General features: G+C 40.0%; 2 protein-coding genes and 2 long non-coding RNA genes across 5 annotated transcripts; all 4 read right to left on the bottom strand.

Moving 5' to 3' along the window:
* Nucleotides 1-12: 12 nt before the first annotated feature.
* On the bottom strand, nucleotides 13-963 carry LOC307159870 (putative inhibitor of apoptosis; the record flags this gene model as incomplete). Its single annotated transcript, XM_079873568.1, has 1 exon — nucleotides 13-963. The coding sequence occupies one exon, from the start codon at nucleotides 961-963 to the stop codon at nucleotides 13-15; it is 951 nt and encodes a 316-aa protein (XP_079729694.1).
* A 9,126-nt stretch (nucleotides 964-10,089) lies between these two features.
* On the bottom strand, nucleotides 10,090-11,402 carry LOC307160230. 2 transcript variants are annotated; one of them, XR_013821517.1, is made up of 3 exons: nucleotides 11,212-11,402; nucleotides 10,966-11,054; nucleotides 10,090-10,145 (listed from the first exon to the last, which is right to left on the bottom strand). It is a non-coding gene; the product is annotated as an uncharacterized lncRNA (long non-coding RNA). The 2 variants fall into 2 exon arrangements; XR_013821518.1 differs by having other exon boundaries at nucleotides 11,226-11,402.
* A 295-nt stretch (nucleotides 11,403-11,697) lies between these two features.
* Nucleotides 11,698-12,441, bottom strand: LOC307160229. The gene is made up of 3 exons (XR_013821516.1): nucleotides 12,396-12,441; nucleotides 12,202-12,266; nucleotides 11,698-11,806 (listed from the first exon to the last, which is right to left on the bottom strand). It is a non-coding gene; the product is annotated as an uncharacterized lncRNA (long non-coding RNA).
* Nucleotides 12,442-12,514: 73 nt separating this feature from the next.
* On the bottom strand, nucleotides 12,515-17,923 carry LOC307159869 (uncharacterized protein). Its single transcript, XM_079873567.1, has 14 exons — nucleotides 17,712-17,923; nucleotides 17,362-17,501; nucleotides 17,051-17,255; nucleotides 16,842-16,946; nucleotides 16,546-16,739; nucleotides 16,297-16,438; nucleotides 15,549-16,190; nucleotides 15,365-15,430; nucleotides 14,579-15,249; nucleotides 14,221-14,340; nucleotides 13,764-13,811; nucleotides 13,530-13,610; nucleotides 12,716-12,776; nucleotides 12,515-12,572 (listed from the first exon to the last, which is right to left on the bottom strand). The coding sequence occupies exons 3-13, from the start codon at nucleotides 17,085-17,087 to the stop codon at nucleotides 12,756-12,758; spliced, it is 2,127 nt and encodes a 708-aa protein (XP_079729693.1). The 5' UTR covers nucleotides 17,088-17,255; nucleotides 17,362-17,501; nucleotides 17,712-17,923; the 3' UTR covers nucleotides 12,515-12,572; nucleotides 12,716-12,755.
* Between the last annotated feature and the right edge of the window lie 7,620 nt (nucleotides 17,924-25,543).

Raw genomic sequence — 25,543 nt, 5'->3', positions numbered from 1 at the left:
GATAGGAAAACTTTATGATAGGAAAGTACGGACGGCGCCTTTGACCAATCCTCTACATATGGGGCACTTGCTCAGAGAAGGCGCACATTCTTTGCACACAACTAGGTGACCACAGGGGATGAAGACAATGTTCACTTCCTTATCCATGCAAACTTTGCACATGCGCTCCTCTTGAAGTCTTCTTAACTGTTCCTCCATAGGCAAGTCTGAAAGATCTTGACTCGGTGATGCAGCTTCATTTGTCTGGGCCGTCAGGCCATGCTCAAATTCCATCTCTAAAGCAGACTTCACCAACGCATCTTCTGAACGGTCTTCTCCAGGACCCACAGGCGGATCAACAAATTCTCTCGAGTCGCTGTCTCCATGAGTCAATAGCCGCTCAAATAGTCTTGGAAATCTTGCTTGAATCTGATGAACAAACTCTTGGCCCTTTTCTTGCAGCAGGTATTCACATCTTGGAAACCACTTGGCATGTTCTACCCATGGATCATCACCAGACTCCCAACATCTGAGTCCACCATCGCAAGAAAAGCACTTCACGTCATCCTTACGACCAACATAGTAAAAACCAGCCTTAGCCAATTGGTCTGGTCGAACAGTTATTCTTGAGGGCCAGTAGACAAATGTGAGTGACCTTTCTTCACACCGTTGCATTGCCGATACATTGAAAAGGCTAGATAAAGGTACATTATCTGCACGGTCACCTCGAACGAAGCGGCAGTTGGGGTAATGCCTCTGGTGTTCTGATACTGCACGATCTCCCGGTTCCCAGTTGCTAAGCTGGCCTCCACAACTGAAACAAGCCACTCTGTCGCCCTGGCCAAGATGGTAGAAACCAGCTTTGGCAAGCTCGGCCGGACATACTGGTGCAAGAGTCCAATTCTGAAAGGTGTCAAGGCGTTCCTGTTCCCGACGCATGCCAGGATTGTGACAAGCCGGAGGTTGCTGGTGAGACATATCCATGTTTAAGTAAACTCCTCCGTTTGGCCTGAAACGGATGTCGCAGGGGCGGAAAACTCTCATAAAAATGACATAAAAATGTGACCACAGGGCGTGTCTGGAATGTAAATGGTTGCACATGCATGCACATTAAATGCAGAAAACAAATATTGAAATATTTAATCTTTTAAATCATGTATACTATTTTATGAGCTCAGACATTTTTTTACCAGAATTTTATTTCAACATTATACTTTCATACATTGAAGAAATTTGAGTGAAAGACATTTACAGATGGTCTAACCAGAATAGAAAATCTCTGCAGGCTATCATGTTTTGCTCCAGGGTATAGTTGACCAGACTTTCAACTAATTCACCAACATCAGTTTTTGCATTTTTTGACACCAGTGACACACAGAGATCCGTTACAAATGTCCATATAGTGAGAATTTCTGTGGTTTCGAATTCGTCACTACATTCACGCAACACATCCAGAACTTTTCTGAGGATTACGCCGTTCGGCTCTTTGCCATTAAAAAACATGGGCGTTACATCAGGCCATGGCTTTGTCAAGCCTCTTACGACGTCCATTTCATTTTTGAGATTTGTCACACGTTTGGTATCCTGCGCACAATCTTTTTTCATATCACACGCAGCGTCGATGATCCTGTGCATCAAGCCAACCATTTGGCCTCTAAAATGATCTTTAAACATAGAGTCCAGCGCAGCTCTTAAACGACACTCTTTGCCCGTGGCACACTCACACACCGGAGGATAATTGTACCCCGTATCGCCAGAACTCAACGGGGAGTCGCTCTCCTTTAGGTTTTGCGTCGCCATTTTTTCAGCTTTTGGAAGAGTCTCCTGAATCTCCTGCAATGTTCCTGGAATCTCCCTTGCGGTACAATCGTGCCTTGTGCGTTAATGCGCAGAAGTTTGTGGGTCAGAAGTTTGCGTCAGGTTCAGACAAACAGGACTTTCAACTTTTGTTGCAGTGGCGCAGCAGTCCGAGGCTAGTAGAGCTAGAGTAGAGCGTGTAATGTCCTGAAATATTTATCAGGCTGGGGTCCACCCACTCTGTTGTGTAGAATGTATGGAGGTTGGCCTCAGGAAAGCCATAAATAACTAGTTCCTGCATAACCAACAAGTCCTACATGTCGCCAGAGAGAAGTTTGAATCGTTCGAGTCATACACACAAGTGCAGCGATGGAGAGCGTGAACACGAGCAGTGTGAGAGGATTCCTGAGATCTTGCGACGATCTGACTGAGAAGATTCGCTGTTTAATACAGAAGAAACTCATCAAGAAGTACTTGAGCAGGTATAAAAACCTATTTTATTTGTGGATTAAAGAATAGAATAAAAAATAGCCATTTCTATAATAAAAGTATTTCTCTCTCACTATGGACAACCAATCCCATGCATGCCAAACTATCATTATCAACATATTTTTGATAAAAGAGTTCCAAAGTTCACTTTGTCCACAAAAAGGAACTTAGCCTTAATTTACTTTATGGATGTTAGGTAAATACGTTTATTAAATTGTACACATTCATTATTAATGATTCTTAATATTGTTTCTTCTCCTCTCACATTAAATCACAATTTAGAAAAAAAGAAATTAGAAACAAGTTGATTATTTTTGTAGTTGTTTAACATTTCTCAAAACATTTGTCAAATATGAAATGTTTAGTTTAGCTACTTACACCTTATCTCGCACTTTATGACCGTTATCAGCTATTATCAGATACTATTGTCCTAACATAGACTACTGTTTTAACTCTGGTTTAACCTGATGTGCGTCTGTTCACCATCCATCATGTGCTCTAACACCTGCAGCATCAGCCGGTTCATTGACTTTGAACTGGTGTATGAATGTGTTTATTTTATGTTAACTTTGTTTTGCTGTACATACATTATATTCTTCTAACTGCTTGTCTTTGGTTAACACAGCTGGAGAAGAACAACAGGGAGGTTGGAAGATACAGTAGAGGAACTACAGAATAAATATGGAGAGAAAACAGCATTAAAAAGGATCAAGTCCATAGTGAAAAAAATCAGAAAAAAGAATATCAAACGTAGGAAAAGATTTATAATTTTACTTTGTTAGTAGTCCATACGGTTCTCAATCTTCAATAAGCTTTACTATAATGTTTACATGGTTTTGGTTGTGTATTTAATCGATAATTTTTTTAACAGGTGGTGACGTTCAAACGTTGAGCGTTCAAACACATTCTGGAAACATGACAATTCAACAGCCAAACAACCTTCCACAACGACTGCATAATAATTCTACATCATTCGGACAGCTATTAATTCAGAACCCTAATCAGCTTAACTTCACAATTGACCAGAAGAATGGTGGGACAATAGTTGCTCCAATCATGGTAGAAAAGACAATATATGGTGATGTTAACATCAGTGCGGTGAGTGTCTGATCATTTAAGAAACAGTTGCTTAGTTAAGAAATGATTTGTGTATGTGTTTTTTCACAAATTTTGTTTTGTTTTTTAAAGTTAGTCCATAGTCTTTACAAGAGTGTGACAAAATATGCTGCCGTGTAAAAATACGCCCAAAGATACTAATTAGGAGAATATCTAACTGTAGATTGTGATCTGAGATCTCTTTCATTTTGTGCCGGATGTTGAAGTGTTAGTTAATAACAAAAACTTTAAATCACCATAATCAATAAAATAAAATTACAGTTTGAAAATGTTTATTTACAACGTTGTGCGTTGTGAGTGAGATGTTAGAGAAATCTGGTTGCACTATGCCTGAAACATTTATGTAGGACTGTCAAAAAATCATCAACATCTAAACTAAACATTATCATGGTTTAGTTGTATTTTTCTTAAAAATGTTTTTTCTTAAAAATTATCTTGTTTAATCGTATTCATATTTATCAGGTTGATATTTGTAGAAATAAGCAAAGTACATTTATAAAACAAAAAAAGAACCGGTTAATGGCCTTGTGTCAGAACACAACAGGTTATTCTAACTTTGAAAAGTGTCATACAGTATTTGATTTTGGGTGAAAACTACCTTACACATGCAGTGTTTTCGCCAACGGGCCTAAACCGTTGACCCCTGAAGTTCTGACTTCTGAAGGCCTAGATTCGCTCGGCTGAAAAATGGTATTTTATTAGCTAAAATCATTGTCTTTATTCATAAATATGTCCTCATGGGTGTAAAATGATCTGTGCCAATGATCTGATTTTAAGAAAGATCATTTCTTATCTTTTATTTACATGGGGCGGGTAAGTCCAAGGAGGCTTCCGTGTTGTTCCGCCATCTTGAAAAAGACCAGAGAGGTACAAAAAGCACTAGCCTAACTCAACACTACTATAGTCAACAACCAAATTATGACTTTTTAAGCATTACATTAAAAAGGCGTCATTGTAATTCTGAATTAAAAAGTTGAAGAAGGCCTCTCATGCGCAGATTCGCTCGGTTGAAAAATTGTAATTTTAATATGTGCTTAATATCTGCTAACTCTTTATTGTGATGCTCCCCAACAGATATTTTATTCTAATATTACTTATTCTAACCCTACCAGTCCACTAATACTCTACTAACACTAATGAGAGTTTACTTTACACACTCTGACTCTCGCAAGCGAGTTAGTGGACATGCAGGTGCAACACTACTATAGTCAACAACCAAATTATCACTTTAAAACATTAAAAAGGCGTAATTGTAAATCTGAATTAAAAAGTTGAAATGATGACGTACTAAATTGAAATTATGATAGATAAAGTATTCCATAGTGAATTTTTCTGAATTCAATATAATTGTATTTGTGAAAATGATTTGGTACTGAAACTGAGTTTTCACACATTCTGCTTGTTTCTGCAGTTCGTGTAGGCCTCTAAAACTAAAAATTATTATTGATGATTATTCGACTATTGAGTAGCAGCCTGGACAGCCTGGATGAAAACCAGGAATCCTAACCGCTAGACCATATGGGAGGCGTTGATACTGCCCCCGCCACATTTGAAAGGCTGCACTGCACGGGGCAAAAATAGCCAAAAAAGCCAAAAAGCTAAAATTTAATTTATCGGTATGTAAATAAATATCGGGACGCAGTAGACACCTACTTTCTTCTCAACGGGTAAGTCAAAGGTACGGTCTATTGCTTGGTTGTGTAAATCATTATATAGAACGGTAGAACATGTACGGTAGAACATGTAACAAGTACATCATAACGGTAGAACATGTACAATTAAACTCGATGAAGTGCTATCGGAAGACACGTTGTCATAGATTATTGACGCATAACGGCTACCGCAGTTGCAACGCGCATTTGAAAAAAACGAGTAGATGGGAGAAATCTTTTTAACAAAAAAGCCTCCAAATCGAGGAGGTCAAAGGGCATGCTTCCTGCTATAGCTCCCTCCAAAGTCTGTTCATACGGCCACCATCAACAAATGCAAACATTTGAAACTTCTACATGTATTTTGAGTAGATGGCCGGTGGTATATTCTCAGTAAAGGGTTTCACCCTAGTTCGGGAGATACGAGTAAAAATGATCTTATACGATCTTATACTTATACTTTGAATTAAGACGATGTGTGATTTTTACTTATCACAGATTGCATCTCTCAAATTGTGTGGTGATTTTCCAAATGATACAACTTTGTCTAAATAAGAGCAATGTAAAGTCCTAGGATTTCTTAAAAAAACATTGTGACAAACTTTGACAACATGTTTCATGTTGTATGTTGTATGTAACAATCTAAAGTTTTTGGACAGACGCTGCTTAGTAACAATAATACATAAATCTTCTAAGAAGATATGATTTTAATAAAAATTTTAAAGATTTGATTTAAACTTTTAAGGTTATGCTTTTAAATGAAATTAGTATAAAACTCTGGATGTACTCTGGAAAGGCGTTAGCAGACTAGATTTACTGCGACATTGTCCACCGAGACTCATCTGGTCTGTCGCCCTATATCCTGAAGCTTCAGTTCACACTGTAGTTTATCACTGGAGGATTTTTGTTTTGTTTTGTTCTGTTTATGACAACTTAAACTATTTGCTTTTTTGGATCGTTTTTATCAATGCATAAAGAACTACTTTGCCTCTCTGGAATGTAAGGTGTTTTTATTTAGCTAAAACTTTGTTTACATTTTGAAAATGTAGTTTTCTGTGATGGTCGTGTTTAGGTGTACGGGATAGCTATGGAAAGCCCCACCATAAAAGTTGAAACCCCCAGATGGACAAAAAATGCTGGTTGAATCTTTTTCATTTAAATGAGATTTAAGACGACCAAGTACAGTTTTTGAACAGACATTGTTTAATAACAATTCTACTTTAGGTCACCGTGTTAGGCAAAATAATTTATATCATATAAGTCTTCTAAAAGATAAATAGAAGATGAGTATGTATTCAAACTTTAAAGATATAATTTAATCAATCTTTTAAAATATCTAATGTAAACGTGTAAGGTTATGCTTTGAAATGAATTTGGTATGGAAAGGTGTTAGCAGACTAACATGACATACGCTCTGACACGATGCACAGAGGCTCATCTGTCATCCGATATCCTGAAACTATCATTATTGTCAAGTAACTTCTTTCTCAGCGCTGATCGGAAGGACCTTATTTCTGGAAGATTCCCAGTCTCTAAATGTTCTCATGGTTGCTCTCTCTGAACATAGACCTATGTTGTTGTCATTTTCTCACAGATTCAACTTAAGAAATTATTGAACATTTCACAGGCGTGAGATGACTTGTGACGCTTCAAATTATTTTACATACCCATGATAAAAAAATATATACTTTAAGTTCAAGTCGAATTTTTCCACAGACCATCGTTGTAGAATATTTGTTTTTATTAAGACTTTTAATAATTTATTTAAATTTTATTTTTAAAAGATGTCATTTAAACTTTTAACACAACACTCACAATGTCTCATCCCATCACTGAATACACTCCTCTGAGACGCTGGTGTGAGAGAGAACCACTCTGTGATTTATGTCTCTTAAGACCTTCTTGAACATGTAAGTTCAAGAGTTGTAACTCTAAACATGTAAGATGAATTTTATTCTTTTTACAAACATTTCAGTATATTTTTGTAATATATTTATATTATTGTATATTATGTTATTTGTGAAATATAAAACATTATTCTCACTTTAAATGAGATATACTTTACTGGCTTTACACTTTCACTGGGCTCAGGAATGTGGAGTGGGGTCCTGTTTCATATGTCAGAGCACACACACACACACACACACACACAGACACGTGTGTTTTACTTTTGACGCACATACATTAGAGGCGTGCTCCCTATGTTTTGAGACGGTGCTTTGAGAGACATTCAGGAATGACTATGTGAATTCAGTTGTGTAAAACAATTTTGAATCCATTCATACATTACATTTTTGTGGACATCAATGGTATACTTCAACTTTCTAAAATAAGGTAAGATGATTTTATTTATTCAGCTGAATGAATTGGTTTTAGTAAGCTTTTTATTTTATATTCTTTTAAAAAGAACTGAATATTTTTCAACCTTAGTAAAATTATTTTATTTTATATTATACACTTTTAAAGGTATGTGTGGCGAGCACGACGAGGTCGAGGGCCGTGGGAGGACGGCGCGAGGCCGGTGGCGCGATTGATAATGAGCGACACGTGCGCGATGCACCGGTCTCGCATCTCTCACGGAGGAGCGGAAGCATAAAGGAGGAGCGACGACAGTGAAGAGCGAGAGAGGGCAGGCCTGTGTTTTAGTTGATGTTTTGTTTTTGGTTTGTGTTGCCAGCAGTCGTCCGTGAGGGGCTGCTGGCTTTTACTTTCATTTTGTATTTGTGTCATTTTATTTAAATATTGTTGAATGTTCGCCGGTTCCCGCCTCCTTCTTCCCATAACATCTAAACCCCGTTACATTGGTGCCGAAACCCGGGAAGAAGGAGTGACACGCTGTCGGAGAGCCCTCGCTGCTGGGGGGGATCGCGGTGCTGAGGAGGTCGGGCAGCACGAGGGAGCGACGGCCGCCGATTGCTGCCCGAGGCGATGGTGCTGGAGCGATGGAAGATCTGGTGGGACGGAGAGCTCGACACCGTGCTCCTGGATCGAGGAGGGGTGGCTGCCGTCCAAGAGGGAGCGGAGGAGTCGCTCCCGTTCGCCGTGGGCCGGAGCCTGTTGCCGTCGGCCATGATGGGGGCGGAGCAGGGAACGGGAAACTCGCTGCCGGCTGCCCTCGACAGGAGGAGTCACCGCCGGCCGCCAGGAGGCGGAAGAGCGTCGAGCCGTACCCAACGAATGTCCAGTACCATCGCATGGCACCGCGAGTGACTCTCAGCCGGTTGAGGACTGAGCGGCAGTGTGTCCGGGAACCGGATCAAGAAATTTTTTTATTATTTTTTTCCTCTCTCCCCTCTCTCGTCTCTGTCGCTCCTCGTGCTTCCGTCTCCTTTTCCCTCACCTCGTCTATCCATACCTCCAGCCCAGGTACCGCAGCCGCCGTGATCGGTCCCCCCGGGGAGGGGGGGAGGGGGAGTAAGCGCAGTCTCGTGGGTGCCCCCCGGCCTGCGAGGGGCGATGGGGGTATGTGGCGAGCACGACGAGGTCGAGGGCCGTGGGAGGACGGCGCGAGGCCGGTGGCGCGATTGATAATGAGCGACACGTGCGCGATGCACCGGTCTCGCATCTCTCACGGAGGAGCGGAAGCATAAAGGAGGAGCGACGACAGTGAAGAGCGAGAGAGGAACAGGCCTGTGTTTTATTTGATGTTCTGTGTTGCCAGCAGTCGTCCGTGAGGGGCTGCTGGCTTTTACTTTCATTTTGTATTTGTTATTTATTTATTAAAAATGTTGAATGTTCGCCGGTTCCCGCCTCCTTCTTCCCATAACATCTAAACCCCGTTACAGTATGTTTTTCAACTTTTGTTAGTGTGAGATTGGTATGCAAAGGAGGGGTCAGAGCTCAGACGGAGAGGGGGCGCGCATGCAGGCACGCGCACGGCTCCTTATGTTTTGAGACAGGGGTAAGCTCATTCAGGAAGAAAGTCTTTTTGTATTTCCACTTTTAATAATTCATTGATTTTAAAAGCATTATTACAACTTTAAAACATTTTTAAACTTTGAAATAATTTCAGCCCCTGATATCTTGATCACTGAAGTCAGAGACCGTCCAGACTTACAAACATGTATACAAACATATATTGTGTAAGCATTCCATTATATACTTTTTAGTAAGATATATTGTGTAAGCATTTCATTATATACTTTTAAAAAGAACAGAATATTTTTTTCAACCTTAGTTAAATTGCTTTAGATTATGTATATTATATAAAGGATATAAAGGATGGAATGTTTATGTAATTTTTTTCTAAAACTAAAACAATTGGTTTTAGTAGGCTTTTTTATTTCATATTATTTTATTTATCTAAAATAATTGGATCAGTGAGATTATTTTGTGTGACATACGCTTCTCACTTTCACTGTGGAGGGGGCGCAGGCACAAGCCATATAACCACACACGCACACACATAACCACACAAAAACCCATATAACTGGGACAAAGTTCAAACAACCGGCAAAAACATCTGTTCTATTAATATAGGACAAAACTACCCGTCAAAATTATGATTTAGTCCTAGCTAGGTCATAGTTCAAAACTAACTGTCAAAAAACATGATTGATAGGCTAGCAGGGTCAATAGGTTAATCCCATGACCTCATACCAGGAAGTTCACCCATCAATCATAAAGGTCACCGGAAGTTCAACCTGTCAAAAAGGCAAAGGTCAAAGTCGTAAATCATTTTGACACATGCCCCCTGGTAATTACTACTTATATACATGTATTTATTTATATTATATGAAAGAACAAAATTATTTGTGCAAGAACAAAATATTGTGCTAGAACAAAAGCACCAAAAAGATCCCCTTTTCCACCAGTTGCTGCAAGAATGGCTTCAACTCTGAGAGAGAGAGAGAGAGAGAGAGAGAGAGAGAGAGAGAGAGAGAGAGAGAAATAATAGAAATTTGTTAAACATGTTCAACTGAATTATATATTTCTGATTTAACACTTATGAAATGTTGGAGTTGTAGAGAGAGAAAGTCAAATAGAACATTCATGTTACTGACGTCTAATTCCAAACTCCAAATGTGTAAATGTAAGAGCAATACCCACCAATTGAATGGTCTCCCTTCTTTCCTCAATTGTTTATCAATTTGTCTGTTAAAATCTTCCACTTCACTGAAATAGTTATCAGAGAACAGTCACTGTTGTGTTAACAGAAATATCAGTAACAAAAGGGTGCACTGGGCATTGTGTAAGGGTTAATGCCCGACGAGGTGTCCATTGTCAGGTATTAATGGACGACGGCAAGCCTCAGCCTAAGTCCATTAATTGATACTTTGCAGTCACGTGATATCTGGCGGGCAACAAACGCGGTTAGTGCATCCAATCGCACAACAACTATCTGGCATGTCGTGTACACCACAAAACACCCACTTTTCTATATTAAAACTGGCAACGTCCTGGCAAGATCCTTGATTAGTTTACTGGTTTTCGTTGCTAGAGAATGACGTTCTTGCCCGCCAGCCAGTACAACTGACGTCACGTGCAAAGTATCAATACCCGACAATGGACACCTCGAAGGGCATTAACCCGCTTATACCATGGTCACTTGCCAAATAACACATTTTTAAAACAGTTTATATTTTAATTAGTTTTACAATCTAAATCTAAAGTTTTTACAAACAATAACTTGGTTTCGTAGATTTTTATAGTGCGCTCAGCTCGTAGAACCCTTCAGTTTTGTTTTGATACAATAAATTGTAAACGGATACTTTGACTGCCTGTTGCTATGGTTACTCACAGCTGATGTAGCCAGCGCATTTATTTATTAATTTCGAACGGTAAACAGGCAGTTTCACCAGAACTCCTTTACTAGGTGTCCTCTATCACTTTTTAACGGACACCCTGCAGCCAATCAGAATCGAGTATTCACCCAGACCATGGTAAGCAAAATATAGCCTAATATAAGCAAAAATAATTAATAATCTACTCTGACCTGCAATGATAATCCGGACCAGAAAGGAAGACCTGCTCAGCCTCCTGTAAGGAGATATCCCGGAGGACAGCCAGGGCATTTATGATGGCCTATGAAAAACGTTAATATAAATATACAATAATATACAAGCAAGCTAGCCATTATATAGTAGTGCTAGCATGCAGCAAGCCATTATATAGTAGTGCTAGCATGCAGTTTATACAGTACATTTTGTAAGCACAGGAGCAGGACACACAAACACATTACATGGTTCGGCATACCTCTGGAAAAAGAACACCACAGATGAACTCCACTTCATCTGTGACGCTCAATTGTGTTGGTATCCTATCCAGCAATCCTCTCAGATATGAGAACAAGATGTCCTGTTGTTCCTCACTGTCAAGGTAGACTGGCACCCGGGAAGAAGTTACCTTATGTAACCACTTAGATGGCTTCCCGTTGAGTACACCCTAGGGTCAAACCATGGTACAAAAACCATTATTTAAGGAATTGATACATTTAATATAAAGATACAATAATTTGCAGCATAGTTAAAAAATATGTTAATGTTTTCCCTAATTAAAACATTGACCCTTGGAGAATCTTTACTATGAGTTAGTCTTTAAAGATGAATAAATGTGAACATTGTTAAAGTACCACCAAATGTTCCTCAGATCCCAGTAACTTCACAATAAAGTCCACTAGTTTCTTTTCTTCAGCTGTGCGGACATTGGCAGCTTCAATGTGGGCTGGGACTTTCTCAGAGATAGCTTTCTGTCTTGGCACTCTGTAGACAGGCTGAAGAGTTCCTTGGACCAAGCTTCTGGCCTCATCAGTCCAGAAGGCAAACCGCTGACCATGCCTTTCAAACATTAAGAAGATTAATCTAAAGCACTGCATAGGCAAAAGCATACACAAACGTCTGATTGAGTGGAAGGTAGTTCCAGTCTGTTTGTTCACCAAAATTAATGCAATACCTATAAACAATTGTGACCATGGTACCATATAGTTGCAGCTGCATACAGAGTGAGGAAACTATTGTAAACATTACCTATTTACCTTACTTGCATGAAGCTAAATGGATGATAGTCATTATTCATATCTAGTGAACATGGCGATTTTAATAAATAAGCCAAGGCACAAAATTAACAATAGACTGTAAATGAAAACATAACAAATGTAATAAAAAACAGCACAGGGTATTAAAACCAGCAAAAGTTACAGAAATGAATATACACATATTTAGTGGTGTCATACCCTTCTATTTTGAAGCGCTCCATCAGAAGGAGACACCACCACTTTCGAATGGAAGGCATGTCCATCTGAAAGATGTGTGACAGTGATGAGGAGAATCTTTAGTTCATAATGTATCCATTTTCTTCATGATGAAGAGTGTGCACTCAGACAACATGTAAAGTGAGAAATTTCCTTTTACATTTTTACTAACTAACCTCCTCGAAGTCAAACCCCACACCTGTCACAATGCAAAGGGTATACTGAAATATAAAAGACAGAAAACATTTTATTCACAATGTTGACAGAAACTTGTACGGACTTGCCAAATAAACTGACCTTACCATAAGCATGAAAATCCCACAGTCATTTCCACAGATCTGGTGTGGCAATCCCTAAAAGCAACAAAAAAGGTAACATACATGTCAAATAGATGAAAGCATTATCCATCTCGGTTACATTATGACATCTATGATATGCAGAATATGGGATATAATAATATTTGTTTGAAGTAGCTAAATATGCATTTATTAATCACCGCAATATCACGTCCAGTCTTTTCAGTCCAGCTCCCAGGATCAATTTTTTGTGCAAGATTTCTACAGAAAAAAAATAGAATGATAAGAACATAGCTGCAATATATCAGTACAGGCTAAAAGAACGTAGCCGCAATATATCAGTACAGGCTATAAGAACGTAGCCGCAATATATCAGTACAGGCTATAAGAACGTAGCCAAAATATATCAGTACAGGCTATAAGAACGTAGCCGAAATATATCAGTACAGGCTATAAGAACGTAGCCAAAATATATCAGTACAGGCTATAAGAACGTAGCCGAAATATATCAGTACAGGCTATAAGAACGTAGCCAAAATATATCAGTACAGGCTACAAGAACATAGCCAAAGTATAAATTGCTATATGAACATGTCAAACAGTATGCCTCATTTGTGAACCTAAAAATGGCTCTGTAATCAGCATCACCAAATCCAGACTCATGCAATGTGAAATGTGAGTCTAAAAAGAACATCTCTCTCATGAGTGGCTTCATGACCTATAATGTGGTATTTGGTAAAAGATACACAACATTGTACAAAATATATGGAATTCACATTTTGAATTTACATGATTTAACAATAACCACTACATGTACAATCTAGTATCTTGGAACAGTACCAATCCCTTACACAGAGAACGAAGTGATCTGGCCCAATTGAGTCTGTCCATGCCGGAAACACCAACAAGTCTTTCATGTCAACATCCTCCTAACATTAATCAAATGTCTTGTCATTATGCAGATCAAATTTTTTGGAACCACATACATACATATTGTACTTTTTGCATACTTACTGGAAAGTTGACAACCATGTTATTTGGTGTATGCTTCCATGTAGGAACTACGTACATGTTCTCTATATATATGTCTTTTCCCTAAAGTAAAAACATTAAGTAAATATATTATAAAGTAAAAAGTTTATAACTACTTTGAGAGTAGACAATAATATGAAAGAATATAGTAACTGATTATGTTTAATTTAGGCTTTGGTCTTGTGTATATATAATACATATATAGAAGTTACATACGTGTTGCTGAGCTGCTTCATGGATCAATTTAAAGCAGGCATTCCCAATCTACAAACAAACAACCAAATCAAATATAAAAGACTATCATTAAAGGTATAGTGGAGGATTTTCTTTTTCCGGGTGGATCATCAAGACTATTGGTCCTCCTAATTGTCAATCATTCTGGTGATATGTTTACGTAAGGCCGTCGTACGTGCTCGTCAGCAAAAATTGTAAACAGAGCGTGCACGAGGAGAACTGGGCTCGTGTATGCTCTCTCGCACACGTTTAATAGGTGTTCCCTCTTGGGAGCAGGTAGAGTGTTGCGCATGTGCAAGTGGAGAGGGTGGTTCTTTTCTAAAATTTGGAAAAATCCTCCACTATACCTTTAAATTCATCCAACTATCATTAATCATTAAAAAACTAATACAAACAGGGCTTTCCCCCTCCTATTTTGAACAAACTTCCCACTACTCACCTGGGAATCCATGTATCTTTGTAACCCTAGGCTCCAAAACTCTTCACGGGTGAGACATGTGGGCCCTTCTTTTATAATAATTTCCGCTCCAGGCTGTCTCGTGTCCAGAACATAGCTGAGCTGAAAATTACCATTATTAGTACAAGAGCAAAATACATGGCAGTCTTTGTTAAAAGCTTCTAAAGTTATTCAGTCAATAGCATTTTTTTTCTTAACATCAATTACAGAGTGGGTAACATGAACAATGTGGGGTGTAACCTGTACAGATCATAGATCAAATATCGGTTACACCCATAACTAACTGTCGGATAATAGTGTGAGACTTGCCAAACATATCACATTTTAATAATTAGCTTACCAATTTGTCCTGGATAGGATTCAGTTCTTTTTCCCAGGGTTTACTCAGTCCGGAGAAGCCGAGGGACGCTGGACTGGGTGCAGCGCGGGACGCTGGACTGGGTGCCACGAGGGACGCTGGACTGGGCAAAGCGCGGGACGCTGGACTGGGTGCCACGAGGGACTCTGGACTGGGTGCCACGAGGGACACTGGACTGGGCAAAGCGCGGGACGCTGGACTGAGTGCTACGAGGGACTCTGGACTGAGTGCCACGAGGGACACTGGACTGGGTGCCACGAGGGACGCTGGACTGGGCAAAGCGCGGGACGCTGGACTGAGTGCCACAAGGGACTCTGGACTGGGTGCCACGAGGGACACTGGACTGGGTGCCACGAGGGACGCTGGACTGGGCAAAGCGAGGGACGCTGGACTGGGTGCCACGAGGGACGCTGGACTGGGTGCCACGAGGGACGCTGGACTGGGTGCAGCGCGGGACGCTGGACTGGGTGCCACGAGGGACGCTGGACTGGGTGCAGCGCGGGACGCTGGACTGAGTGCCACGAGGGACGCTGGACTGGGTGCAGCGCGGGACGCTGTACTGGGTGCCACGAGGGACGCTGGACTGGGTGCCACGAGGGACGCTGGACTGGACTCAAAAGAGGAGGATTGAGAATTCACAGCCATGGCTGCACCTAAAACACACATAAACAAACATCCTCACTCTAATAAAAAAATACATAAATAAATATATAATATTCACAATCAAAGATGATTGATCTTCCGACCACAACAACTGCACCTTCATACCTGGAATTTGACTGCATGCTGCATTATCAACAGAGGAGGATTGAGAATTCACAGCCATGGCTGCATCTAAAACACACATAAACAAACATCCTCACCTTAATAAAAACACACACATATATAAATATATAATATTCACAATCATATCATTACCACTAAGACTTAAGAATGAGGGTGGAATACATACCCAACACTGTCTGACCATTGGAATTTAACACTATGTCCACTCCCATGCCCAGTCTCGTCTTCATGTTCTCTATGGTTCTGGAGTTTTTGTGGATGTTGTTGTGATGCAAGATGTTTCGCATCAGAAAGATGTGTGAGGAGGGAGTCATCATATTGAGAAAATGGTTATTTTTTCTCATTCCAGAGAAGAGCTGTTCAGCACACTGGCTATTAAGCCAACCACACAACTCCGGGACCAGTTCCACCTTGCGCAAGGTATCCCTGGCGTCCTTAGAATTAGCCTCATGGAAACGATCATATAGGGCATAATGATCAGATGATCCTGTTAGAGGGTGGCCATTTACATCTGGCACTGACTTTTCAGTGAGTAGCCACGGTAAGTTCACTTTTATCTGCCCAGAATTTGCAAGCTGAATGTTTTCCTCTGTAGGCTCTAGCAGCCTGCCCCCATGAGGATGGAAGGTTTCGGGTTTTCTAATGTTAGTGTGTGTTGCCAACCCTCTGGCAAAATCATACAATGAAATATTTGGAAAATGTTTCATTGAAAACAAAAGGTCTGTGAAGTCCCGTGGGCTCTCAGCTCTGATGTTAAATTTTACCCCATAGACCACAGCACAAGGACAGGTGACCACAGCCCATCCACCTGTTGAAGGAAAACACAAATCATTTGGCCCATTTGAAAGAACCGTAAACAAAGAACTGCTTGTAAAGTCTGAAAAGTTTTTTCTCTGTAATACAACATAATATACCAGATGCTCCCCAGATCTGTGAAAACACCTTGTCGTAACTGGCTCTGTTTTTCATTTCTTGCTGCAGTCGTCCAACCAAGTCCATTCGCGAGCCCTTGGGGTCGATGCCACACTCCCTACATAAGGAACGCACTGCCTCTATCTTTAATGAACATTAGCATATTTGAATAATTAACACATAGTATGATTCAGTAATACACATATATTAACTGACATAGCTCACAGTAAATGATTTAATGAGTCAAATACCTTGAGTTTTAGAAGCTCATCTGTTAGCCGGTCCTCTGTGAGGGTAAACTCAGATTCCTCCTTCACACTATAAGGAGAATGCACCTTCTGATATTCTGTATTGAGAAGATGATTCCCGCTTCTTGTGTGAGGACCAATCCATGGAGCCCAGTTATGGTAGCTCGGACGAACCACAAAGGGGTTTGCCTTATTGTCTTTGAATAAGAAATTGTTAATAGAATATTTGATCATAATTCCATAGTAAAGAAAGCAAACACTAATATGTGATACCAGCTGTATCAGGGAATCATACTCACTTGGAACTAAGCCACGACTGATCATTTCCAGAGAAACACGCTCCCAGAAATCTTCAGCATTCACCTTTCCATCAAAATCCTCTGGTGGTTCCTCAATGCTGCTCACTAAAAAACAAGACTTTACTAAACACAAGTCTTACCCAAGTTGGACATGCAATGTACATGACATAACAAACGAGTAAAAAAATAAAATAAATGTGTGGACTTACCAGGCATACTAAAAACACCCTTCTTATGAAGGTCCATTACGACGGACACTGGATGGTAACCACACGTTACGCATGCAAAAGTGTAGGTGTGGTCGGACAGTGCCTCAAAACTCAAATAGGCATGCAGGATCCTTGTTTTTGAAGGAAAGCCTTTACCCGAGGTCCTCTCCAAGACCTCAATTGCACTTCCTACAGCCTGGTGAGTCTGCCAAATAGAGGTCACATTATGTAGACTTTACAATACATATTCATGACAAATTCTTTGTTGTTGTTGTTTTATACAACAAATTCAATACAACATGGTTCTTTACCTGGAGACTGTTGCGCAGAAAATGGCACAAGTGTATCGACAGAAGTATGTGGTCGTCAAAATTATAGATACCATCACACCACTCCTGATATCTTTATACCATGCCACATCTGTAGCACTGTTTCCTGTACATTGATATTCCTACCAAAAGCAAGAGGTTACCAATTTTTTTGTCACAGCTTTACCGTACAACCCTAATACAATAAACACTAAAATGAGTGCATGGAGATGTTAATAAGCCTACAAGTAGAGAGAAAGACCCTGACAATCATGGTCATCAACACTTAACAGTACATGTAAACAGGAATTAAATGTTGAATTAATGATAAATTTAAAGAAAACATAACAAACCTTCTATGACATTGGTCATCGTCAGGATTTTGGCTTTTGATGTGATGATCAATGGTTCACTTAGTGGAATTACCTCAGAACATTCTGTGCAAAAGGCTTCAGATGGTGTGAAGCTCAGAGGAAAATTACAAGAGTTTAACACATCTGAGGGGATGACTGCAGGTAGTTTCTTTTTATCAAAGATGTACCTAACCATCCGAGACAGATTCTGGCCTTCGGGTGGGTACTGGGCTCCTTCCTCTGCCTCAAAACCTTCCACATTGGTGGGAAAATGTTGTGCAATACTATCCTCCTCCACACTTCTGGTTTTCCGAAAGAGTGCTCTGTCCACTTCAAATAGGTGCCACTTTGCAACATTTTTGTGAAGGCATGACTGCCTTGGTTTAGCACAAGGACAATGGCAAGAAATTGTTTTGGAATCATAGGTAACCATGACTCGACCAAGCCTGCTGTAGTAGGAAATGGTGGGCTCGAACACAGAAATGTATTTTTTATGGCTGGGCCCACAAACGGTCACTAGGCAGGAGAGAGGGACTCCTGCGTCAATTGCCTCTCTCTGGCGTGCCAAACATCTCTCCTTCTTGTCCTTTCCAAACCACCTATCATCAACCATGGTCTGTAAACCTTGCTCTGTCAGTAAGGAAATCTCCCTTCCGGCTGGTGGGCAGTATGCAAGTGATCGAAGGTGATGGCACTCATAGGAACGGATGTTTGATCTTTCTGCAAATTCGGTATTAATTCTGCAGATGTCAAGTTCACATGTTGTTCTTTGTTCTGAGCCCCACGTCTTTCTGATGATGTGGATTGGAGTGTTGGGTGCTGAAAATGCTTTGGCTACTGCATAGACACCATTTCTATAATCCACACACTGTGATTTAAGGTGGTTCAGAGCGCTAATGTCCGTTTTTATTGGTGTATGTCGTCTCAGAATGTGTAGCCTTACATTTCGTCTGTTAAGCAACAGTCCACAATGAGGACACATGACTGTGTTTGTCTTCTTTTGAATTTTTTGTGGGGGTGGTGCAAAGGAGCCAGGATCAGAGGTAAGGGAGTTAGAAACTAAAGACATCACTCTCTTTCTTTGTATTTGTGGGGGTGGGAATGGTACAAAGGAGCCAGGATCAGAGGAAAGGGGGGTAGAGACTGGAGCCTTGGTAACTAAAGTAGCTGGGGGACAGGGTGTCGGGCATGCAGCTACAGAGAGAGCTGGAGATAGGGTAGGTGCTGCAAGTACTTCTGTCTTAGAGCATTTGAAGACATGGCTTATGTACTGTTCCTTCCGTATTACTGTCTGGCTGCAGTACAGACAGTGAAAATGGGCTGTGGTCCTGCACAATTTGTTGCATTTTGAGATGAAGTAACCTGCAAAATTATAGCAACTAAGTTATCAACAGTGCAGAGTGTACACAGTAAGTTTAACAAAACACAGAAATAGATAAATAAACGTAACAACATTGTCATCACTTCAGTGTAGGGCTATGTGATTTTTACGTTGACAAGTTAACATTTAAAGAAATCTAAATTCTGAAAAGGAAAAATCAAGATTTTATTTTTTTGCCATAATAGCCCTGCCCTACTTCAGTGTAGTTTCTACTTCAAGAAACTACAGCTCATCTTGTTTGTCTTCGTTTTGAGATGAAAGTACATATTTAGATTATACAAACATATTTGTGATTTAAAACCACAAAAATGTATCAATATCTAGAGAAATGCTCCCACCATACCTCCATGCTCCACTGCATGACTTATGTGGTTCTCAAGATGAATAGAAAATGAGAATTTCTCTTTAGTCATAAAACTGCAGCAGGGACATTCGAACCCCCCATCCAGGCAATATTGATCAGCATCAGGCTTGAACTGAAAATGTGTAGGATGCTGTAAAACATGACAATGACAATAATTATGTGATCTTTCCATTAAGATAGAAGGATACATAGATAATTTGCCACATACACAGTGTTATCAAGATGTAGTGAAATGATTCGGTTGCTCAACCAAGTTACTTTGCAAGGGTTGTAAGTGATAAGTGATCAGACCAAAACGTTTTAACCTAGCTATCGTTAAGTTGTTAATTCCATTTCAGACAAACCTTTGGCCCGACAGTTAACAGTACACAACTTGATTAGGATACAAACCAAAGTTTATTTTTACTTACCGACATGGCAAACAATCACTTGCTTTCAAAATTGTAGTACTCCTGAAAAGAAGTATAATATAGTTAGGAAAGACTGCTGATGTGATGGCTGGCTTGCCATCACTGTATTTACTATGAATCAATAATAAAACTTATGCATATTACAACAGTTTATCATCACAGTACATTATCTAAACATGTATAACTTCTTTGCATAGCAATGACTGAACAACTTCAAACTTTTTCAATATGCAGTATTTACAACTGACAGAGTGACAATCAAATCTCATATTCTTTACGAGCAGAATAAGATTTACAGGATGTAACGTCACACATAAGCACTGAAATAATATATTTTTCATATTTACCCTTAATCCAAATAACAACATGAAATTGGTGATGTAATAATGCAGTTAGTATAGTATAATAGTACGTTAATATTATACAAAACAACATTCTCAGTTGAGAATCTAACATAGTTAACGTTATTGATACGAAATTCACTCAGCCAAATAACTCAGACATCACAGGGGAGTTAAATGACCAAATATGTAAGTTGAAGATAATTCATAGCTCTAAAACAACATCATCAAATCTGGTTGTTTCGAATTTATTACATATCGCGGATTCGCGGGCTTTCGTGCTAATTGCGGAGCAGGCATGCTAGTCAAGTGATCAGCCGCACCGCACTGACCTCATTACAAACTATTATTAAAGTGATAAGAGCTGCTTTCAACAGGTAAGTTAACATCTCATTCTCTTACAACTCATTCGTATTATGTTGAACAGTGTTTATACTAAAACCGCAAGTGTGTTTTGTGCATTTTGTTTCGCAGTTACCTTCGTCTTATAGTCTTCTCTTCTCGATGCTTCTTCCATTAATGAGAATGTGTCCAATTTGGGCATGGGCGTGCCCGGCGTGGTGGCTTCTGACGTCACACTTGGATGTGGCAGGGTTGGATGTCCACCGCAGGATGCAGCGAGAGGCTACTCAGTGATCTGCGTCTGCCTGCAGTTGTGCTCTGACGTTAGTCGGGCGGCGCGCGCGCTCTCTGTTTACAGCAACCCTGTATTTTTGCCAGGCATTTTACAGCCAGGTTACAGCTAGCTTACAGCAACACTAAAATTTACTGTAAAATGTTCCCGCTCAAACAAAATTACCCACAATACAATGCAAATTACGGTACTTTACTGTAATATAGAAATGCAGTATTGTACTGTAGGTTATTACAGTACTGTGCTGCTAAATCTACAGCGACATTTAACAGCGCAGGCTCAGTCGGGGGCCAGTTCTCCTCTGGCATTTATAAACTAGAGGTCGGATTTAACTGTAAGATTAAAAGTATTATATGAATGCCTGGCTGAAGAGATGCGTCTTTAATCTAGTTTTAAACTGGGAGAGCGAGTCTGAGCAACGAACAGTATCAGGAAGACTATTCCAGAGTTTTGGAGCTAAATGTGAAAATGCTCTCCCTCCTTTGATGGACCTAGATATCCTAGGTATGACCAAAAGCCTAGAATTTAGTGATCTTAAAGAGCGCGATGGATTATAGGGCGATAGAAGATCCGTTAAATAGACTGGAGCTAAGCCGTTTAGGGCTTTATAAGTCAGTAGCAGTACCTTGTAATTAATACGGAACTTAATAGGTAACCAATGTAGTGATGATAAAATTGGTGTTATATGATCATATTTTCTTGATCTAGTAAGAACTCTAGCGGCAGCATTTTGGACTAACTGTAGCTTGTTTATTGAGGATGCAGGACAACCAGCTAATAAAGCATTACAGTAATCTAGTCTCGAGGTCATGAATGCATGAACTAACTTTTCTGCATCAGAAACTGATAGCATGTTACGTAGCTTAGCAATGTTTCTAAGGTGGAAAAAGGCTGTTCTTGTAACATATGAAATATGATTTTCAAAAGAAAGGTTGCAGTCTAATATAACACCCAGGTCTTTTAATGTAGAGGATAAAGTAACAGGACATCCTACTATGTTGAAGTTGTAGTGTGAAAGGTTTTGTGGGCGTTTTTTTGAACCGATGATTAGTACCTCTGTCTTGTCTGGATTTAATAAAAGAAAATTGCGCGTCATCCAATCTTTTATATCTTTAACACACTCTGTCAATTTGGATAATTTAGCGTTTTCATCTGGCCGTGATGAAATATAGATTTGAGTGTCATCAGCATAACAATGGAAACTAATTCCATGTTTCCATGTTTCCAATATTTCCAAGTGGCAGCATATATATTGAGAATAACAGAGGGCCTAACACAGATCCCTGCGGCACTCCATAGTTTACTGGAGTTATGATCGATTTTTCTCCATTTAAATAGACAAAATGGTAGCGGTCAGATAAGTATGATCTGAACCAGCTTAATGCTTGTCCTTGAACACCAGTATAATTTTGTAGTCGATCTAAGCGTATTGTGTGATCTATAGTATTGAACGCAGCACTAAGATCAAGTAAAACTAGTATTGTGATAAAGCCTTGGTCAGAAGCTAATAGTAAATCATTTGTGATTTTAACGAGCGCAGTTTCAGTGCTATGATGCGGTCTGAATCCAGACTGAAACTTTTCATAGATGTCATTTTCTTGCAAGAAAGAGCCCAGTTGGGCGGATACAACTTTTTCTAGTATTTTAGACATAAAAGGAAGATTTGAAATGGGTCTATAATTTGCTAGATTATGTGGGTCTAATTGTGGTTTCTTAATGAGAGGTTTTATAACTGCCAGTTTAAATGTTCTTGGAACATGACCTAAAGTTAAAGATGAGTTAATAATATTGAGGAGAGGCTCTTCCACTACAGGTAACACTTCTTTCAGTAGTTTAGTTGGTATAGGATCTAATAAACATGTTGTTGTTTTAGATGAGGTGATAAGTTTATTTAACTCTTTTTGTTCTATAGTTGTAAAGCACTGTAATTGTTCTTGCGGGGTGATAATTGAGGCTGAATTATAAGGCGCGATTGAGGATTGAACGTTTACAATTGTGGTTCTGATGCTTTCTATTTTCTCAGTGAAGAAGTTCATGAAATCATTACTACTAAGCTGTAACGGGATATTTTGTTCAGGTGACGTCTGTTTATTTGTTAGTCTAGCCATGGTGTTAAATAAAAACCTAGGATTGTTTTGGTTGTTTTCTATTAGTTTGCGGAGGTGCTCAGCCCTGGCTGCTTTTAGGGCCTTTTTATAACATGACATACTGTCTTTCCATGCGATTCTAAAGACCTCTAAATTAGTTTGTTTCCATTTACTCTCTAAATTACGGGTTTCTCTCTTTAGAACATGCGTAGTATTGTTGTACCATTGTGCTTTACTTTTCTCTCTGACCTTTTTTAATCTAATGGGTGCAACAATATCCAATTTTCCAGAGAGAATGGTGCTCATAGTGCTAGTTAATTCCTCTAGTTCATCTGTTTGTTTGGGTTCACTGAGCAGCTGAGACAGATCAGATAAGCAATTTGAAAAATTATCTATGGTGGATGGAAGGATTGTTCTGCCTGATCGATAACGCGGCACAGCATGATATATTACAGGAGTACGTAATATGCAAGTTACCATGTAATGGTCAGTGACATCATCACTTTGTGGAATGATATCTATATCGGTTGGATCAGTTCCATGTGATATAATTAAATCGAGTGTATGATTAAAACGATTAGTTGGTCCGGTAACGTTTTGCTTGACCCCAAAGGAGTTTAATAAATCTGTAAACGCAGCCCCTAACGCAGCATTTGGATTATCTACGTGTATGTTAAATCTCCAACAATTAATGCTTTATCGACATTGACTAATAGGTCTGAGAGAAAATCTGCAAACTCTTTTAGGAAATCAGCGTAAGGCCCAGGCGGTCTATATACGGTAGCCAAGGCTAGAGATAATAGGGATGTTTTTCTTACATCTGAGAGCGTAACATTTAGTACAAGTACTTCAAACGAAATAAACTTATAACCCGTTTTCTGAGTAACATTGAGAATATCTCTATAGATTGTTGCAACACCGCCGCCACGACCAATCAGACGGGGTTCATGTTTATAGGAGTATCCTGATGGAATAGACTCATTTAGACCGAAATAATCATTTGGTTTAAGCCAGGTTTCAGTAAGGCAAAGTACATTGAAGCTATTATCTGTGACTATTTCATTTACAATAACTGCCTTAGGTGTGAGTGATCTAATGTTTAGAAGACCTAGCTTTAGAAATTGTTTTTGTTTACTAATAGCAACATTTTCTGTTTTAATAACGATTAGATTTTTCCTAGATCCTGCAGTAGATTTATTATTTGATCTCACTAAACGAGGAATAGACACAGTTTCTATGCAATGTTCTACACTAGTATTTATATCAGTTAAATTGGTGCAGCAGAGACTATGATTTGGACTTTTGGTTACTAGTCAAAAGGTATTTAACATTTTGGAGATTTTATCCGACAGAAGATCCACTCCGAATCTGCTTGGGTGTAAGCCATCAGTACGGAAAAGCCTATGACGCTCCCAAAACAGATTCCAATTATTTACAAAGAGCAGTTTCTGCTCATTGCACCATGACATTAACCATTCATTTAGCGCGAATAACCTACTAAACTTTTCATGTCCTAGTCGGTACGTGGGAAGCGGTCCTGGCACAATGATCGTTGTTTCAGGCGATGTGCTGCGTACCGTATCGATCAGATTCCTAAAGTCTTTCTTCAGAACCTCCGTCTGGCGCAGCCTGATGTCGTTCACTCCCGCGTGCAGGACCACAGTTCCGATGCGCTCGTCACCGTTCAGAATCTCGGGAACGCGAGCAGCGATTTCAGAAACATGAGCACCAGGAAAGCAGTGACTGTGCACCTTACTTTTACCTAACGTAGCGTGTACGTGCCGAATGATGGAATCGCCGATGATCACAGCATCGCGTTCTGTTTCGCGAAGAGGGGAGAAGCGGTTTTGGGTGGATATCTCGAAAACCGGGAGGGTCGGAGAGAGTCTTGGTCTAGACCTGACTCGCGTCTTCTGCTGCGGAACCATCCAGGCTTCGTGGTGGTGTGTTGGAGCCGGAGTGAACGAGACCATGGCTGATCGCGACCTCGGCGCTCGGGACCGATGCTGAGAAACGCACGGAGTAGACGAGGTCGGAGTCAGCGGGTTAGTAACGTTAATCACTGATTTGTGTGCATCGGCGCGTGATGTTTAAAGAGCTAAACGCCGGTCTCTCAGCTCGGCGCTGTGTGCATCGGCGCGTGATGTTTCAAGAGCTAAACGCCGGTCTCTCAGCTCGGCTTGTCTCACTAAAAGGTCGTGGATCTGTTTCTCAACAGCTTCCAGCTCAGACTGCAGTGCGTGCAGCTCAAATGTGTCCTCACCTGCACCAAAAGTTAGACTACTTACATCTGATATATTCGCCATTTTAACAGATGGACAGTAAGTTAGCAATGACGCTACCAGTGATGCTATCAATATTAATACTAATTTATGACTGAAGTCTTGGATATAATCCGTCTTTTTAGTGGTACGGGTGTAGAGTAGACGCACGATAGGTGAAAAAATGTTTGTTTGTAACTAAGTGAGTGTGGAGAAGACGCGTTCAGCCGTGATCCACAGGAGTAACCTATTAGAGTATCCGATGTTGGATCACTAATAGGCTTGAGACGCGTCTGCTCAACAGTCCGCGTTGTAACTATGAGGTGAGGAAAAGTAGAAAATGTTCGTTGTGAG

The sequence above is a fragment of the Squalius cephalus genome (assembly GCF_949319135.1).
Source record: "Squalius cephalus genome assembly, chromosome: 6".
NCBI classification, from domain to species: domain Eukaryota; kingdom Metazoa; phylum Chordata; class Actinopteri; order Cypriniformes; family Leuciscidae; genus Squalius; species Squalius cephalus.
This window is presented reverse-complemented; position numbering and strand designations above follow the sequence as displayed.